This window comes from Antennarius striatus, chromosome 10, assembly GCF_040054535.1.
Source record: "Antennarius striatus isolate MH-2024 chromosome 10, ASM4005453v1, whole genome shotgun sequence".
In the NCBI taxonomy this organism is placed as follows: Eukaryota; Metazoa; Chordata; class Actinopteri; order Lophiiformes; family Antennariidae; genus Antennarius; species Antennarius striatus.
Genome location: NC_090785.1, coordinates 7,939,789 through 7,959,490, shown reverse-complemented (window position 1 = coordinate 7,959,490; position 19,702 = coordinate 7,939,789). Strand labels below are relative to the sequence as shown.

At 44.6% G+C, this 19,702-nt stretch overlaps 1 protein-coding gene across 2 annotated transcripts in view; it reads left to right on the top strand.

Moving 5' to 3' along the window:
• dlg3 (discs, large homolog 3 (Drosophila)) overlaps window positions 1-19,702 on the top strand; it is a 71,118-nt gene that overhangs the window by 47,398 nt on the left and 4,018 nt on the right. For both annotated transcript variants that reach the window (XM_068325973.1, XM_068325974.1), the window contains 11 exons: window positions 1,155-1,299; window positions 7,516-7,672; window positions 8,134-8,236; window positions 14,752-14,866; window positions 16,202-16,378; window positions 16,495-16,570; window positions 17,138-17,237; window positions 19,040-19,081; window positions 19,156-19,206; window positions 19,309-19,410; window positions 19,496-19,668. In XM_068325973.1, the coding sequence (XP_068182074.1) occupies window positions 1,155-1,299; window positions 7,516-7,672; window positions 8,134-8,236; window positions 14,752-14,866; window positions 16,202-16,378; window positions 16,495-16,570; window positions 17,138-17,237; window positions 19,040-19,081; window positions 19,156-19,206; window positions 19,309-19,410; window positions 19,496-19,668 (1,241 nt within the window). The remainder of the gene's footprint in view (window positions 1-1,154; window positions 1,300-7,515; window positions 7,673-8,133; window positions 8,237-14,751; window positions 14,867-16,201; window positions 16,379-16,494; window positions 16,571-17,137; window positions 17,238-19,039; window positions 19,082-19,155; window positions 19,207-19,308; window positions 19,411-19,495; window positions 19,669-19,702) is intronic.

Genomic DNA, 19,702 nt, shown 5'->3' with positions numbered 1-19,702 from the left:
TGACCAGACACCCACATATTGAATGTTGCGAATACTTGCACACACACACACACACACACACACATACACGCAATCCTACACAGAGAAACAACAGGCCCAGTTCTCTGCCTCCCACTGAGTGTGGATGGTTTCTCACATCCCACCTGCTCATGAGAGCCCACGATCTTGACTGTGGAATCTCAGATTTTCACAGAACACTGATTTATTACTAAAGGTGGCCCCTGAAGGCTTTTTGTGTGTTCTAAATGTTTGCTGCAGTCAGGGTTTAAGCAAACCCATAATGCAGATTTAACCCCCCTCCTGATACTCTAACCGGTGGTCGTATGATCTGGATTTTTATTGCGCTCAGCCGTCTCCGTCAAGAATGTTAAATCAAAGAAAAAAGAGGGGGATTTATGCTTGTGGTTTGCTTTGCATTGAAAGCAACTATCCCAGGTGATTAGAGGATTGATGGATATCAATCAGATACAGATTACTGATCTGTTACTCCACTCTAGGTGTCTGTTGTGTCAGGATTAGCACAGAAATAGAACAGCTCATTTTACATGTAGGAATCATCGAGGCAGTTTAATGAAAGCCATCTTTGTCCCTCAGAGGGACATTCTGGTTTAAATGCAACCTGGACATTTTTGTTTTTTGGTTTTGGCCACTATTCGTGATGCTAATAATATCATTATTCTCACCAAGTTAAGAGCTGAGTTCTGGCAACTTGGAGACATTGCTAAAAAAGGAGATAGATGAGGTAAGAAACACAAGCACTAAGACCGTTAGTTTGGAATAAACCCACAGATTTGGCAAACACAACTGAAAGAGAAGATTGAACGTTGAAATTATTACCCTTTTCTGTTTCAGTTTCGACCGTTGAACTTTGCTGTGTTCTAGAGCAGTATAGGAGCAGCATTTCGGGTGCACAAATGATTTCCTGTTCCTCACTTGCCTCCAAATAAAGTCTCATTCTCTCTAACAGTAACCTCATTTACAGTTTGTCTGATCATCCGAACACGGATGTTTCTGTACCTCCTTTGAATGTGCGTGAGAGCTAAATATTAAGATCTGATCTGATCTGGTTTCGTCAAGTCCAGTGCTCTGTTTATGCCGTCCCTGTGTTGTAATCATCCTTCCTTTCCCCCCTACTGGCCTGGCCCTCCCTCCAGCCTTCCCCACCATGGTGGACAACCACGTCAGCCACAACTACATGGGGGCAATGGAGCCTAAGCCTGTGTACCCGCCTCCCCAGGTCACCCCATCAAGGTACTCGCCAGTTCCTCGCCACATGCTGGGGGAGGAAGACTTCACAAGGTAGGCCGCAGACTAGCTTCTCATGAACGATTCTCCTCTCATGCATTTACACTCACACAGGCTCTCTGACTGTAGATTTCAGTAATCATGGCACATCCAGAGGTTTCCCTGTGGATACCGGCTAAAGGCGGTGTTTTTATCTGTTGTAGTATTAAGTGAAAGAATCATTTCTGTGGGGCTCCATGGAGTAGTGTTAAATTACTCCGTCTGTATCCGCTGGTTTTAGTTTGCATGGGTTCCTCTGTGTTCCTTGCAGCCTGCATTCTGTTGTTTTAAAGGTGTCGAAATGGTGTGGTTTGATCGATCAATACATCACATTTACATCCACCTCATGAAGAGTTCCATCAGACAAGCACATTTGTAAACTTTGTTTACAATTTCCAGCTCATCGGGGCCCCTGGTGGTCTACAGTATACTGTATTGTAGCTTGACAGTGTGTGGTTGCTGTATGCTGACGAAATACTTTGCATAGAGGCCCCCTTGTCACTTCTTGTACTTGTTATGACTGTGTTTTAACCTTTGACCTCCAATCCAAGTGCTAGATCAGAAGCAGCATTAATAGAGGCTTGATTGGAGAGTCCCACAAGGCCTTGAGTCATTTTAAGCCACAGCAGCTCTGGAGAGAAGGCTGTATTCTCGCTGTGTGTGTGTGTGTGTGTGTGTGTGTGTGTGTGTGTGTGTGTGTGTGTGTGTGTGCGTGCGCGCGTGTGTGTTGTGCATGTGTGCATGCAGGCCTCTACGCATGCCATGAAGTGGTTGTGTTACTGGATGAGTGTTACGTGGCCCTGTGATGTCCTTGTACAAGCTGTCTACATGACTTGTATGTGCATTTGTCGCATCTTTGTTGGTATGTGTGCTTTATTTGTGTCCTACACTTGTCCCCTTCACTGTGATTCCTGTACCCCACAGCAGGGCTGAACCTATTTACAGTGTCATCCACAAACCTGGGGACACCAAGGTGCCTCAGGCCCTCTACAGAGGCTTCTGTCCTTCCCCTGCTCCCTTGTGCCAAGGCCCACCCCCCTTCTCTGTCAGGTACTAACACCTTGCTTAGTCAACCCTCCTCTGTGTACCTCAGCATCTAGATCTAAAGCCAGTCAGGAGCAGGGCCAAGGAAGGGGGGGGGGGGGCACGGGCCACCTGCCTCGGCTGTAGCACATGGCACCATGTCTGTGCACAAATTACGCAAACAGAAGAAATAGATTGGAGGACGATGTCAATGGAGAGCAGAGCGGTAGATGACTGGGTGACAGGTTGATCCTCCTGATGACAGAGTTCTAGTTTTTTAAACAGAGCTTTCTTTTATCATCCTCTGTGTCTGCATGTAAATGTTTCCTCACCTCACCTCCACCCAATCGCTTTGTGTGTCATTCCTTGTTTTTAGGCTTTTTTTTAATGTTTTATGGCATGCGCAATATGTGACTTCTTAATTTCTCACGGACTCCCTTGAATTGGAATGACAAAATCAAACGCTGTAACAGCAGCTTTTTTTTAAATTAACCATTTAAAATTGTATTTGCTCGCTCAGTATAAGGGCACACATTTGGGCCTTGTGAATTGCAGTTTAAAATGGCGCCGTACCTGCTCTTCACCAGTAGATCTCCACAGGAGTGCAAGCTGGCGCTCCTGCAAGCTGCTCCATTCCATCTGTCAGGAGTCATCTGAACCTGAAGGCCTCTACGTCTACCTTCACTGACGGTCACCCGCTGAAGAAAATATTACAAATGATATTCATGACAATCTTGTTCATTTTCACTGTTTGGCATGACCAAGTGTGCAAAAAAAAAAAAGCCTCAGGTTGTTGATATGTGTTGTATTTATTTATTTGGAGTAATTATTATCACATTCACGGACTTGCCCAATTGTCTTCCATCTCACGTGAACCATCGCTTCCATTTATTGCATTTGCTTTGAACTTATCTTGTGTTTTTGAACATATATGTCATGCACCGAGAGTGTGTTTTCCCCTGAGTGGTTGTGTGTGAGTGAGACAGACAGAGAGAGAGAGAGATTGGTCTTGATGTACGACTCTAACTAAAGTCAGTCTTTGTTGTTGTAAAGAAAACGCAGTACAGATCATTGACTGCCGCTGCCCCACCAACACAAACCTTCTGCTGTGCAGCTTTGAACTGATTTGTCTGCTGCTCCATATATGCAAATACAAACACAAAGCATTGCTGTTGCCATAAATACAATGGGAAGTAAATGCCCAGTGCAACATGGGCCATCAGACCAGTAGCAGCAGACAGTCCTGCAGCTGTCGTGATTCATCTGCACACTGGGAGAACCAGGCCACGCACACACATTCTGTACACTGAGACCATTGCTCAGAATGTACTGACATACTCTTATGACATGTGATCCATACATGTAAGTACACATCATGTACACCACACAACTAATAAAAACGCTGGGACCCTGTTTGCATCTGTTCGTCCCCAATGCGGTTATTTTGTCGACCCCAAAGAGTGACATTATCCCTGAAGCCGTCATGGATGACTCGACCCCCGATGACAGAATGTAGGGGTCCAGTTTGGTGAGACTGAAAGGCGAGTAGCATACGCCTCCACCCAGCCCCAGCAGATTCACTATTGAATCCAAAATGGGAGGGGTTATCTCAGACGGATGCTGTAGTAAACTAAGAACCGCAGCAGACTGGCTGGAGTGAGTCAAATCTGTTATCGGCCCTTCGCCCATCTACACCTCCCCCTCACTGGTGTCGTCTCAGATACATCCCCAAACACTCCCACCTTCATTTTCCATCTGATTTTACCCTTCTCTGAGTGAATATGATGCATAGCTCCCCCCGCAAACGTTTGTCTGTCTCCGCTGATGGAGATCGAGATGAAGCTGTGTTTAAATATGCAGGTGGGCTAATGAGTAACTTCATGTGCTTCACAAACACATAATATTTGACTGGTCAGCGCAAGAATGAAGTCATTAATTTGTAGGAGGACTTTGACCTCTGGCTGGGGTTCTGAAACATTGTAAAAGTAAAGAAGACTTTAAAAGAAAAGTAATCGCAGCGTATTCCACTGGGTCTTGGCTGTTGATCATCTATCACTCTGATTTTATTCTTAATCACAATAAGAGGCATAGAATATTTAAAACTGTCTTATCACCTTAGCAGTGAATACATTTTCACAAATAGCAGGCCATCAAGTGTAGGCAGCCACCGAGTCTTCAGGTGAGACCTCAACGCTGAAATGGAGGGTGGAGATGAAGCAGCGCTTTTGTTTTTTCATTACCCACCTCTGTGCATAAGCTGACGTGATCCATTTAACCAAGGAGAGAGACCGCGAGAGGTGGCGTCTCTCTCTCTCTCTCTCTCTCTCTCTCTCTCTCTCTCTCTCTCTCTCTCTCTCTCTCTCTCTCTCTCTCTCTCTCTCTCTCTCTCTCTCTCTCTCTCTCTCTCTCTCTCTCTCTCTCTGTCTCTCTCTCTGTCTCTCTCTCTCTCTCTCTGTGGAAAATGGCGTCCGTCTGCAGTGTCCACCATTAATCAACCAAGCAGAGCCAATTACTGGGCTGAGTCCAGGGCGGCATGACCCGCTGAACCCCACAGCCCAGATATCTATTCTCAGCATCAGAACCTAAGCTGTGACCGCCTCAGCTACAACACTGAAGCAGACGGGAGGGGGGGGGGGGTCTGGATTATAGAAAAACGCTGCAGGAGATGTACAGAGCAGAGATAAAGGGTTTTTTTTGTTTTTTTACTGCTGTGTGTTTACATTCCTGGAATGAATGGATAAAAAGAAGAAGGGAAGGGGAGACGGGGCGGTAGGGGAGAGGAGGCAGGTCTCGTGACTGGGGAAGGGGGCACTTTTTCTTCAGTTACAACAGTAGGAATTCAGACCCGTTTTCCATGAAAAGCCCCAAGCGATCCACAAATCCTATGGACACACGCTTGCTGTTGTTTTGCAGAGCAGCGTTGTGTAAGATGATTTCTAAAAAATTCCGTATTTAAGATTCTAAATATTCCACTGCAGTTTGCACATTATTTTCCAGTCGCAATTGGAAATCTAGATTCCCGTGTGCAGCCGGGTTACAGATTATAGGGACATCAAATCGAAGGCCTGAAAGCCTTGAAAGTCAGTCTTAGCTCCTCATTTTGTTTACGCTCTTGACAAATTAACAAGGAGCTTCTGGGAATCTGCCTGCCTAGTCTCCAAAGGGTCGGGCTGACAGACTGGAATGCTGGTGTGCTACGCCGGGTGGAGGGTCCATAGCAGAGACCAGGGGACAGAAGAGTGTGAGAGAAGAACAAATTTGGATGACGTCTATTTCGACTCATCAGAGTCCTGGCGTTCTCCACGCGATACAGCTCTGATCATTCCAGGTACAAGCAAGAAGTCATTCTGACCTCTTCCTTGCAGAATTTGAACAAGGATGACTTGCGTGGGAGCGTTAGGGTTAAGTGTAAAGTCTTGCCTCACTGGCGATAATGGGGTTAGTGTTTGCGACAACCCAAAGTGGAGCTGCTTCTCATCAAAGCAAACAATACGAGATAGGGATACACCAGAGCCGCCCTGCTGGAGATTCTAACATTAAGGCCCATCTCTCAGAGAGGAAGAGCAGTGGAGAAGCGAGCGATATGCCTCTGCCACTATGTTCACAGTCAACATCTCATCGTCCATGTCGCTGGTGAGGAGCCTGCCTGAACGCACAGTTAGGAAATGCTCTTTCAGAAGCAAGCACCGGATCCTAAGGTAACCATGGAGATTTGTGTGCCTCGTCAAGCTGGGATGAAAAGCTCACGCTGGAAAGCAAGGTTATTTTAAGCATGTCTTGTTTGAAGGCAGGTCAGCATATTTCAGGCATTTGCTACTTGCCATCTTTTAAAAAAAATTTTTCTTCCGTAGTGTTTCAAAGCTCCTGAACGGAATGGAACTAATAATATTGCGGCGTTTTAAACCCTTTTGGTTAACAGGCCCCAGATTCTGTCATGTAGGAATCCAGTGGACCCAGACTCACTGTGATCCTTTTGATCTTAACCGGTGTGGTCTAGGATTTACAACTTTTCTGATGTGCTTAATTTCTTTTTAGAGGAGTAATTAGCCGGCCAGTCGTGGGTTTGATGTTGATAGTCTGGAATGATTCCTTGACTTCCATTGATGGCAAAAAGGACCCTAACAGCAGGTTTGAGCACAGACGTTTGGGACTGAGTAGGATTGTTTCTGTAGACCGCAGGCTGAGGACTGGGAGATGAAACCACTAATGGGAACCATACACTGTGTGTGTGTGTGTGTGTGTGTGTGTGTGTGTGTGTGTGTGTGTGTGTGTGTGTGTGTGTGTGTGTGTGTGTGTGTGTGTGTGTGTGTGGGTGTGGGTGTGGGTGTGCGTGCGTGCGTGCATGTGTGTGTATGTGTGTGCTTATGTCGACATTTTACTTGTATGAATGTTTATGTTTGTTCTTGTCTATAAGGTAGGTGTATGTGTGTCTGTTTGTGTGAGACTGGACTTGCTTGAGTGCGCGTGCGTGTGTGTGTGTGTGTGTGTGTGCATGCGTGCGCGCGCGTGTGTACTCCTCTTAACTCTGTTCTCGGGGGGCTTTTTGCTGGACTGTAGCCGTGGTTTGGCCTCTCTGGCCTGTTAACACTGAGACAGTCTGAACATCCTGCTGGAGGATGAGTCATAACGGCTGAAGCTGAAGCAGAGCTTCAGTAGGTTGGTCGAGCAGGAGGCGTCTCATTGTGTTTGTTTGTGTACATTGCTGGGAGTCGACCGGTAAATGTATAGACGTGTGTGTCTATGTGATCGCCATGTAAAGCTCCAGAGCCACAGATAATGTGTATCAGGATCCGGTCGTGTTGCTGCTTGCCTTACCGCATTCATCGTTCTTTGGCGGAACACTTTCCAGTGTTATCAGTTAAACAGGAATTATCTTTGCTTTCTATAGAATTAGTGCATGATTATGACGAGGTTAGCCGTTCAAATGGTGTTCTGGTGGTGAGTGGTCCCGTAGACTTATCATTAAACATTCCATTTCACCCACTTAAAATACCTACAAAAAAAGCTCTGCAGGTTTACCGCTTCCAGCTGTCTCAGTTGAATATATTTAATATTTTGGAATCGTCATGTAAATCAATAGAAGATTTCTGTTGTCTGAAACATCATCTGCTCATGGTCTTTCTCTTACAGTTATGGTCAGATTCCTGCCTACCTTGTCTATTTTTTCTGTCCTGCCCAACATCTTCATGCTGTCACTGTCTCCGGCAGGGAGCCAAGGAAGGTGTTGCTGCACAAGGGCTCCACAGGCCTGGGCTTCAACATCGTTGGTGGAGAGGACGGTGAAGGAATCTTCGTGTCCTTCATCCTGGCGGGCGGGCCAGCCGACCTAAGCGGGGAGCTGAGGAGGGGTGACCGGATTCTCTCAGTCAGTATCTTAGACTTCAAGCTCTGTGTTTTCTGACTTCAACATATGTAACAGCTGTCATTTTCTGACATCCTCCACCGTAACCATAATGATAGAATTAAGGCAGGCTGTTGTTTAGGGAGCTGGCAAACATGTGACCTGTTGAAATATTCTTGAGCAGGACAAGAAATCCATAACAAGTCAGTGGGAGCCTAACTGTGGTTTACCTCATGAGAGAATGTCAGTTAATAGAATATATATTAAACTAAATGTTAACACCCTTGATTCTTGTCATGAGAGAAAAACGTGTTAGTATCAGACTGACAGTTAAGAAAAAGAAAATTATTTCTGAAATGAAACCATAAGGGTTGACTTTGCTTCAACCGGTTAGACTCGACTCGCCAACAAATCACCATAATTAGACACATTTAGATTTAATTGGTGTTTTCAGCCTAAAAGGTGTCCTGTATGTTCTGTTGCAGGTGAATGGTGTGAATCTAAGGAATGCCACACATGAGCAGGCGGCTGCCGCACTTAAGAGAGCTGGACAGACCGTCACCATCATAGCTCAGTACAGGCCTGAAGGTAAGACGTACTGCTAATGCCACACATGAATATTTCATGATATTGTGGCCTTGAACTTGCAGCTTTTATAGACGGGCAGTTAATGCATCAGCAGTGTGCAGTTGACTGGTTATCCAGAGGAACACCGCACCTCTCGTGCTCATAAAGTAACAGGCAGTGTATTGTTTTGACGTGTAAAAATTGTTTGTGTCGGATGGTGGGGCAAACATATTCATAGAGACTCCAGGAAATAGTCCAGTTAATGTTGGAGGATATCAGATCGAACCATTTATTGCAAGGTTAATTATTGCTATAATCAAAAGCACTAAAAGAGTGAATTACATCATCTCTAAATTTAAAAATTTTGTAAGAATATAGTGATAGTATATTTGTGTGGGATGTGCACCAATGAAAAAAGTCAAGCATACAGCTGTAAAAATTGAATTCATTTGAAAATACAATATATATTTACTCAAAATCCACATATGTATGTTTACAGAAAGGTGTAGTAACATCATGAAAGAATGTCCTACAAGTTAAAATCCAAATTGCACCTCAGGTTTTCACATACATGTTGAATGTTCTGTGTGGTCTGGTGTTTGAAGATGACTGAAGTCAATTTGAAGGGAATAGTCAGTGAAAATTAATGTGGGCTATTGTAAAAGGGAAAGCCTGGTTGATATCATTTCAGATCGATCAGCTTTTTGATGGATTTTTGCACGATTAATTGAGTTTTATCTGCTGTTGCACAAAAACAAAAATTACCATGGTGTCTTGAGTGTAGCTGTAATGGACTGGATGAAACCTTTCACACACCCAAACCTGTCTGAAATGCTAACTGTATCTTATTTCATTTGCACATAGCGTAATTTATTTGGAGATAGTTATCCTGGGGGAAAAAAACAATAAAAAACACACACACAACATTTAATGTTTTAATTATTATTATTATGATTTTATTTTTATTTTTTAAGTTTTCATTTATTTAATGTAACCGCGCGTGACGCGTTGACCTCGTTACTTCCGCCTTGGACCTGGGATGACGGCGGCGCTCCTGAGAGGCTCGCGGGCGCAGCATTCAGGTTCCGGGGCGGCACGAGCTCAAGTGTCGAACCAACTGCGAGGCGCGCGGACCCGCCGCCTCCGTCCTCCCCTGTTCAAACCCCCGAGTCGCTGCCAGCACCGACAGACGGCCCGTGGAACCGCGAACCCTCCCGGCAGCGATGGGAAGAGGAGCCTGAGCGGAGGGACCTAGCTTAACCGAGACTGTGACGCCAAGCGCGGGGGTTCGAACCGAAGGTGGAAAAAAAAACAAAAAAAAAACGAAGAGTCCGGACGACTTCTCTCGCGGATGGGGGATGGGCAGCGGGGCAGGAGCCGCAGGAACCATGAATGGCTGCATGAAGAAAGTACCGGCTGCCCCAGCGACATAATCCACACCGTTGTTGTTCGATTTGAGGTGAGACGTGGAAGGAGGACGGCGGGGAACGTTGACACACTTTAAGAGGAACAAAATGCGTCGGTGTGCTCACCGTGGAACAGGTTTCTCTCGCCTGCCACCCGACAACAGTGTGTGTGTGTGTGTGTGTTCTTGCTAGCTGTAACCTGTACTTTACCGAGTCAGGGTGTAAAATCTCCGGCCTACTCGCGTCTGAGCCTATGAAGAGCAATAATTAACAATTACCCGAGTTGCAACTTTAATTTTGAAACTAAACATTGCTTTTGTGACCCGCCTTGAAAAGTTACCTTTGCTGACATGTGATGGCCTCACCCCACCTGAAGCACACACAACCATTTTAATGGCTAATGGTGTGACATGGAGGCTGTTTTCCTTCTGTGACATCTTTCTCCGTTTAGTTGGTTACCTGAGGCCAGGTAAAGGAACATTCACAATTGAATTTATACACCGGGGCTCATTCAGGAACTTAAAAAGACTTCTTTATGTTTCCCCGTGTAACTTGACCCTTTTAGGTGGGGAGGTGAGGTGTGGTCAAACAGGTGTATGTGAGCCTGCTGGTGGTTTAAATGGTGACCTCGCCTGTGAACTCACCTGTAGTTTCATATGGCAACCACACCACACTTTAGTTGAGATCACACCGCAAGTTCATTTAATGCTCTCTAAAAGAATGTATTTTCTCTCTAACCTGGTAACATATTTGTTTTACGTGTGCTAATTCACATATTTCCAAAAAAGAAAATGGTCGATGTGTACGTAACTCCTGGTTTGATAGTTGTGTTTTTCCCCATTGGTGTGTTTTGTAATGCTTTACGTGATTATTTGAGCATGCTGCTGTAATATTATAACAACAATGGGAAGGATATTGTGAGCATTAGATTTAGGCCGACTTCTCAAGTTGGACTATGGCAGGAATTTGGAGGGGCATGAGTTGTAGCACGCTCACTCTATATTCCTTTCTGTCAGTGAAATGATAGCCGTAACTGTCCAGTAACCGTCTAGGGTCACTGGTGTCGAAGCAGATCGGAGTCAAATCACTTGGCGTCGAGCTAAGCAAATGAATGACAGGCCCAGATCACAATAAAAATATTTTTCTACTACAAATTCCTATGATAATGCTTCATTTTTGTTCATGTGAGTTGATGTTGTCTTGCATGCTGGACCACTCTGGCAGCATCTTGAATAACAATGTGGTTTGTTGAAGGGAACCTTTGTATTCCATACTTGCTTTCGGCCCTGTGCCCCCCCTTGTAACCCAGCGAGGGACAGTTATCTGTTTGAGCACAATGGTTAACTACTCTGAATGCAAGTTGAGTGCTGGCAAATTATTGACTTCCTGCATACCCCGTGGTGAACTGAGTTGCCAGTGATCGTGCTGGTATCTTAATGCGGTGAGTGACGTGCATTTTATTTGAGTTTGAAACAGTAAGAGACCCCACAGATGAAACAGTGGGTCGAGGGGGCTGAATGGTAGTTTAAACTGGGCAAACTGCCTGGAAAGAGGTTTAGACCTGAGCAGCCACAGACCTCTGGATGACCATAAAAGCTACCAGAAGCCACAGAAAGAACTCACAGGCTCGGTCAGTGGCTACAGAATCATCAAGTCCTAAAGTCTTATTCAGCTCTAAGGAATGGAAGTGAGGGTGTATGTTCACAGGCTGCCTCTGACAAGGAGTGTAATTACACTTATAAATGCTAAGGAAATGGGAGGAGGGCTGTGAAGGAAATGTTCAACTGGGCGTCCCCACCAAACTGAAACTAGTCTGGATATCAGACGTTTGTAGACCTGGTTAACCCTGGTCTACAAGTTCCCTCTGCATCAAATTATTTTGGAGCGGTTGTGAGTCTGCACCAGCTCCACTCTCCCTGAGAGCTGAACACACTCTCACATTACAAGTAAATGCCGGCTGTGTTGCATAACTGGATCAAAAGAGGAGCGACCATCCCCAAAATATAAAAGCTGTACAACTAATGAGGACATGCTGTGGGAGTGAGACATTCAGAATAGTCCCAGTTACTATTAGCTGTCTTAATTCCTGTAGGTTGCTTCCAAAAATATAGGATAGCTCATTTATTTCAAGTGAGGTAATGGTTACAGAGTTGAAACAATAATTATAGACTCAGGATTTTAAAGGTACAGATTTGACGACTTTGATCACTGTAACGACTGATTAGAATCTATTGAAGGACACTGCACATGCAAGTCATTTTTCATTGGGTAGAGTGTGTGTTTGAAATTAAATCATTTTCACTAAACTATTAACTGGTTTTATGTGACCACACTGGGGCAGTGAAGACACCAAATATGTCGATGGCTCGCAGGAGGTTTTAATAAAACGCCCAGTAAATAAAAATTCAGCCGAAGTGGAAATGACGATGGACTCCCCTTTCGTCTAACGTGCTTGAATTCTATGCTGCCCTCTGTCTTTATTCTGTGCTGCTCTGATGTGTTTGGGATACACAGCATCCTGTTGAAGGCTATCCATTTTGATGTAATGAGAGGATTATTCTTTCACTTCCTAAATAATGCATTTGTACCAAGACTAATTTGACAAGTTTTTGTGCTTCTGATATTGTAGTATTACATAGTAGGGGTACTGCGGTACCTTGATAGTTTTTCTGCATACTTTCTTACCAGAATTGACTATGAAATGGACTAATACCATTAGAAATAGCTGAGGGTGGTGTTGCATCAATTCAAATAAAATATGAAATTAAAAAAACTCGATTACGATGTTAACCTACATTTGCAGCTTTGCATTCACCAGGTACATAAAACCCTTCTCCACCTGCTTCCATCATTGTTCCTTCTGAAACGTCACTGTCCGTCTGTGGTCCTGAGGAAATTTACGGACATTCATGGGTAGACCGTAGATGGTGGATTCCATTTCAGTATGCTGACGCAAAATAAAAGCACTCCAGATAGTGCCGCAGATCGTCACAGAAACTCTTCTGGCTTGTCATATAGGTGCTAGCATTCGTTTTGGTCTTCCAGCTACACGGTTGATGCATCTACCTCTGTAGGGCCTGTGGAGGTGGGGTGTGTGTTTACATCAGCGAATAACCAGTGTGCAAATACTCCATTAGTCACAGCCCACTGTTTACCACATCTGGAACTTTTACTGGGAAAATGCAGGCTGCCTTATTTACTGAACTTATTTACTTATGCTACTGCCATGGCTGTTGGTCCATCCCAATGGATTTTCCCATCACAGCTGTGGACTTCAGCCATGACCTATAATCATCAGACTGCCAGAATTCTACCAGCATATTTGTTTCAAAGCGCATGTAAACAACCAGGTCTTTCCTCAGTAGCTTGTGACTGCTACATTTTCACTTCTAATTTTCTGAAGCTCTGATACGTATTGTCATACCATCTCACTGGAGCCGTCCTGTGCCAGCCCTTTAGGTCAGTGGTATTGTGACAAAGGGAGTTAAGATTATTCATCTCCCATCTCCTGTAACCAAGATCCAAGTGAACAGGTCTGAATGGTTGTTTCCACCTGTGCCGTCCCTGGTCTAGGCGTGCTAGGACGTTGCTGTTGGTTACAGGCACTCAATCGGTGTCTTGTTACCTCACCTTGCAGCGTCATGCTGTTCTATTGTTTACTGTCTGAGCAGAGACTAGTGTGGAGAGCCGGCAGGAGTCCTGAGGCCGGTTCTGTGTTTGCTTTGAATCCCCTTTAGGTTCAGCGGGGTTTAGAGTTCAACCACCAGAGAACAGCTTTTGCACCTGCCCAGAAGTTTTCCAAGGGGCTCGGCATCATGAGGAAATCCATTTTCTGGGCATTGGTTTCTGTTGTCAAGGCTATTTGACAGCGTTTAGACTTTGATCTCTTGCTGTTCTTGTTACGGGAAGTGTTGCCCGCTATGGATGATTAAACCGTAAAGTGGGAATCTGTTTAAGGCATGGCAGTTAAAGATAACCCCAGTAAAGGATTTGTGTTATAATTGTTGACATATTTTTTCAGTTGCTCTTTAATAGGTCAATCATGATTGAGACATAAATATGTTGTGTTATTAGAGTAATAGTGCACATTATTACATCCATTAAGAATGTACTTTAAGTGTTGAAACTTAATATCAGCTGCTTTACTGTATTTCACCAGCTTTTTAAGTTAAAACATTGTACAAGCATAATGTTAAAACAAAAGGTTGTTCATAATCTGCCATTATTCTTCCAATGCCTGCTTTGTGAAATCATGCGTGACCAAGCCACATTTGTTTCCTAGCTGCATCTGATTCCTTTCTATATCCGTGTGATATGGTGTTGTGGCTTAGATCATTTCAGCCGGCTGGGCACAGAGCAAAGTGCACAGCAGGAAAGTGAGATCCTTTTAATTAGGAGGCTCCAGAGCAACCGCTGGATTGACACACTTGTCCGTGCATCATAGATTGGAAATTGTTGGATTCCCCTTTTTCTTAAACCATGCTGAAGAGCTCATATAAAAGGCAATTAATGTCTGATAAATTTCTGCTGGCTGTTTAAAGCAGATCTGGGATAAACAATTCGTTTCTGGAGTCGTCCATCAGCCTCAGGTTTCACGAAACGTTTCCTGTTTTCAGTCCGGCTCACAGAAGCGAGAACCAAGAAGCAGTTCTGCGGTTTAAACAGTGAAACCTGAGCAGGATCCAAACTACAGCGACATGATACCGATTTACTGACTGGCTTTGTGTTGTCTTTTGGCCATATGATTTGAAATTATTCATCCTCATTCATTCTTTTTTGTGAATATTACACTTAAAAGAACTATTGAGTCACATCTGACAAATAATATAGTGTAATAGTGGTTAAGGTTTAAGAACCTGAAAAAAAATACACAAAAAAATTATTATACAGCCAAATACTGTAAAGTTATGTTTGCCGTTGAATGTCTTGGGATGTGACTGTGGCTGACTGTCATTGAAATGCAGGTGCTGAAACTAGATGTTGTGCAGTCGTATTCTGACACTCTATTCAATCAATACCATCTTAACCTTGTGTGTATCAAATTACAGCCCCGATGGGCACTTAAGACTCAAGCATGTCGTTTGGGCTTGCTGTTAACACTGTTTTGCATGTTCGATTGTTCTTATGCAGAGTACAGTCGCTTTGAGTCCAAGATCCACGACCTGAGGGAGCAGATGATGAACAGCAGCATGAGCTCAGGATCAGGCTCCCTGCGCACCAGCGAGAAACGCTCCCTCTACGTCAGGTGAAGCAGACAGACATGCACCAACGCACCACACCAGATACTTAGATCTGCTGTCAAAATAACCTGTTTCTGTCAAAGTGGGGGAGAAAGCCCTCTTCACACACATGTAGCTCGTTTAATGCAGTCTAATACTTCACATTGAGGTATTGAAAGGGTATTTAATTCCTGGCATTGATTTGATGCCATAGGTGACCTGTTATGGCACTTTGGTCTGATCACCAAATAGGATGGAGGCTGGTTTAGGAATTAAAACAGGTGGAATCCTTGTGCGCACATAAATACAAGTGCAAAAGATCTCACAGGGGTCAAGGTGAAACGACTGAATGATGTAACTCCATAGTCTAAGTGCTTCACCATATTTCTACCAGAGCAATAATGTGCCCCTCTAAAGCTAAGCCTAATAGCTGCATTACTAGATTGATTTAGCTTAAGTTCAACAGTAGTGGGCCTGACTCGGATATATCAGAGGTATATGGTGTTACCTCATCAGATTACTCTCATGCCTCTCCTTGTAGGTTCTGAGCTGCAGGGAGAGTCTACAGAGAGAATGTGATGTCTAGATATGAAGAATTTATGGGCCAAGTCCTCTGAGGCATGTAGAGCCAGGCCTGCCCCTGTGTGGGTGACTGAAACCACAGCCATGTTGGGAAAGCTGCGTAGTTAACTGGGTAATGCAGGAGCGGCCATGTCCTCCCAGCCCAGCTTGTGGAATGTGGAGGTGTTAAACCTGTAAGGTGTTCTCCAAAGCAAAAAAAAACAATAAGGGGGGCGGGGGGTCCTCACAAAATGGAATGTTAGACTCGAGACTCATCACGCTGTGAAAGGTGCGCTTGTTACTCTGCAAAGCCGCGGATAAGCTTCCTCCGGATCGCATCGCTCTGCCTGATTGTTTACATGTGTCAGCTGCGGTTTCATTGGTCAGGAGTACTTCAGCAGCCGGAGAAGGAGATAGAGTTGACCCTCTACATGCATGTAAGGCCTAGATGTAGGCTTGTAGGTCAAGTGAACTATAATCCTGTGAAGCAGGTTTTTAACACCTGTCAGATATGGCAGTGGTTTTCCCTGTCTGACAAGGTTGTGACGCACCCAGACAGACAATAAGCAGTTCTTGTTGGTAGTAGAAAGTATGTGGCGACAACAGGACAAAATGTCAAGTGTACATGTGTGAAGGGCATTTTTTAGCATTCCTGCTGTCTGAAAGAAGAGTCAACATCCCCTTTTATTCGTACTCTAACATAAATAGGACCAGTTCAGTACACAACACCAAACAAACAGTTTAAACATGTCTATCTTTACATCCATGTGTGTGACTTAACCTTTTTATTTTTGTTTCAGAGCTTTGTTTGACTATGACCGAACGAGGGACAGCTGCCTGCCCAGCCAAGGCCTGAGCTTCTCTTACGGGGATATTCTCCACGTCATAAATGCTTCTGATGATGAGTGGTGGCAGGCGAGGCTGGTCACGCCACATGGAGAGAGTGAGCAGATCGGGGTCATTCCAAGCAAGAAAAGGTAGCTTCGCTCATCATTAGCAGACGCAGCAGCACCTGACAAAAGCTAACGCTACTGCTACTATTCACTCCTAGACTAAACTTAACCATCCGCACTCCTTTTTCTTCCCCCTTCAGAGTGGAGAAGAAGGAGAGGGCCAGGTTAAAAACGGTCAAGTTCCACGCCAGGACAGGCATGATTGAGTCTAACAGGGTAAGTGTAGAGGGCCAGCTGCTCCCTGCCTTGGTGCCAGAGTGTCTTCAGAGCTGCTGCTGTGCTCCCAGGGAGATGGCCTACTTCCCCCTGAGTCTGGGAAATAGACCAGCACCTGCTCAATGAAGCAAGCACGAAAAGCATTCATATTACTGTGTAGATGACACAGAAGTTCAGCGGGAAGAGGACTAGTTTCCACAGCTTGTGCATAATAAGAAACGTGCACTTAGGAAATGTGTTCATGTTTGTCAAAGGCTGACCTGTCTGATGTAAATTGCAGAAGTGTAAATCAGCTGTAATGTTTTGTGTGTTGTCTCTAATGACCTGAATGAAAATGCTCCATGTGTAAGTTCGGAAACAGAATCCTGTTTCCTCCGCTTTGATATTTCATTCATTTCCACCCATTACCTGCTTCTCATTTTCATTGAAATCTTATTGTTTATTCACGTTTCATTCATTTTGATTTGTTCGCATGGCCGTTGAGGACCTTCATTGAAACCCATTCTTGTTTTTTGTTTTTACCCTCTCATTGTCCACCTCCCCCTCACCCACACATCGGCAAAGCAGCCTGTCAAAGTAAAGCGCAAAAAAAGCTTCAACCTCTCACGCAAGTTCCCGTTTTACAAGAGCAAGGAGAATATTGTACAGGACTTGGTGGAGTCTGAACGTGAGTACCAGTTGTGTGATCAGGGGGTGTGGGTCCAATCCTTTCCACCTTCATGCTTCGGTTTCCTCTCAGCTTTCATCTCTCCGCTCACCTCCAGGGATGGTGTTTGTGTTGATGCTATGCTCATCCCTCTCTCACTGTCCCAGAGAGACGCCCCACATGCAGAGCCAGCATCAGGCAGACATGTAGGGGATTCTCTCTAGTGTGTCTGTGCATCCCATCCACGGGCTTCACAGGAGGCTCCAGCTGTGTGTGTGTGTGTCTGTGTGTTGGCTGCATTAACACACAAGCTGTGTAACACTGTGATGCTCCTCCTCAAATTTCCTCATTGGGTCTCATCCAGTCACTGACCCACAACCAGAATATTCTCACTAATTTGATGGAAGTTCAAACAGTTTACCGGGTCAAAATCACATTTTAATGGGATCTGGCTTGTGTCATTGAAAAGCTGTGGGGGGGGTCAAACGTAACGAGCGCAGCGCCGATGACAAGCACAACACAACACCCCCTCCCTTTCTGCCCCAACTCTCACTAACCTTCTTCTTCCTGTCTGCTCTCTTCTCTTGGTTTCTGCTCTCACCTGTCGGGACACCTAGGACTTCCCAGGGTTAAGCGATGACTTTTATGGATCAAAGAGTTTGAGTAAGTGTGTGGTTGTACTGTGTCAAGCAGCCGTCCCCCACGCGCTCAGAGAAAAATGCTTTGTCACTGCAAACCCAGCTGGAAACACTAAACCACACCTTTTTTAGAATGAGATTGAAAAGATGACTGGTAACACACAGTCACCCGCAAAACGACAGCCAAACTAGTCCCCCCATGAGTTTTGTCAGAAAAAACCTGGAATACATTAGTCATCGGATCAGATCCAGTTTCACCGCGTCAGCCGGCTCTACCTCCCTCCTTCTGTACGGCATGACGCCGCTCGCATGGCTTTGTCCCCGATATTAGATCCGCTGACAGAATCAGTTATTCAAACTTAATCTATTTAGACTATTCACTGTGTTTGCAAGTGATTGATGAAACAAAGTTTTTTGGTGTGTGTTAGACTGTAACGCACACTGTTGGTCACACACATGAAATGCCTCAAAGCCTCATGCCACTGTGCTGCCTTTCCACCTCACACGCAGATGTTCGATTCACAAGTCACATAAGGCCAGACTGAAAAGATGGGTTCTGTTTCATCATATTCTTTCAGATCCTCTAGAACGCTGTCCAGCAGCTGCAAGCATAATGGCTGAAAGCAGCACCGCTAAATGTTCTTTTCCTTTAAAAGGCTCTAAAATAGAAGAACCAGAGGATCTCGCTGGTTCAGACAGAAGCATCTATCAGATGAGTCTGACATAGGGCTGTGTGCTTACCTTTAAAGTCATAAAGTAAACTGGTTACCAGTAGAGAAACTTCAACATCACATGTTGTTGGTGTTGGTCTACACCTGTACAGCAGAATTTAAGACTGCTTGTAAGGATTTTATTGATTCACATAGAAGACAAAGCATTACCATTAGCCCTCTAATAAAAAACGCATGCACTTGTCTCTCTGTGGTGCTCGCACAGGAAATTGCCTCACTTTTGAGGAAACATTTAATTTCTTATTGCTTGAAACTAAAACTATTTCCTTATTATATTGTTAGCATGGCTGCCGCGCCAACCACAACTTCTGCTTTTCTTTATATCCCTTTCTCAAATGGCCTCGATCAGGATTGAGGCTGGTGAAAATGATTTTCACCAATAGTCATTTGAAATTAATTGTGTCTGTGCCATTTTTGAGATGATCTTTTAACCTGCTGTCTTATGGTTTCATAGAATGTCTGACATCCAACACAAGTGACAGCGAAAGTAGTTCAAGTGAGTAACCTGAATTTATATTTTGCTGTTAGCCAAAATCTTTGTGTAAAATAACTAATTTTTTGTTATTACAGAGGGACAGGAGGACACAATTCTATCCTATGAGCCTGTCATTAGACAGGAAAGTGAGTGGATCACTTGTTCACAATTTGAAATTAAACAAAGTCAAAGAGTGGACCGATTTTTTCTACTTGTGGCCTCACCTGTATTTTGTGTCTCTGATACAGTCCACTACACAAGGCCTGTGATCATATTGGGTCCAATGAAGGACAGAGTAAACGATGACCTCATCTCTGAGTTTCCACACAAGTTCGGCTCCTGCGTTCCCCGTGAGTTCACTGCAGCAAACCGATCCAGACCAGCGCGGCTGGCGTAACAGCAGCGAGTAAACGAGTCCCGTTCATATCTCTGCAGATACGACTCGTCCAAGGCGAGAGAACGAGATGGACGGACAGGACTACCACTTTGTGGGCTCGCGGGAGCAAATGGAGAAAGACATTCAGGATAATAAATTCATCGAGGCTGGCCAGTTCAACGAGAACCTCTACGGGACGAGCATCTTGTCCGTCAGAACTGTGGCTGAAAGGGTAGGCAGTGTGACACATTATAGGTTGGTCACCA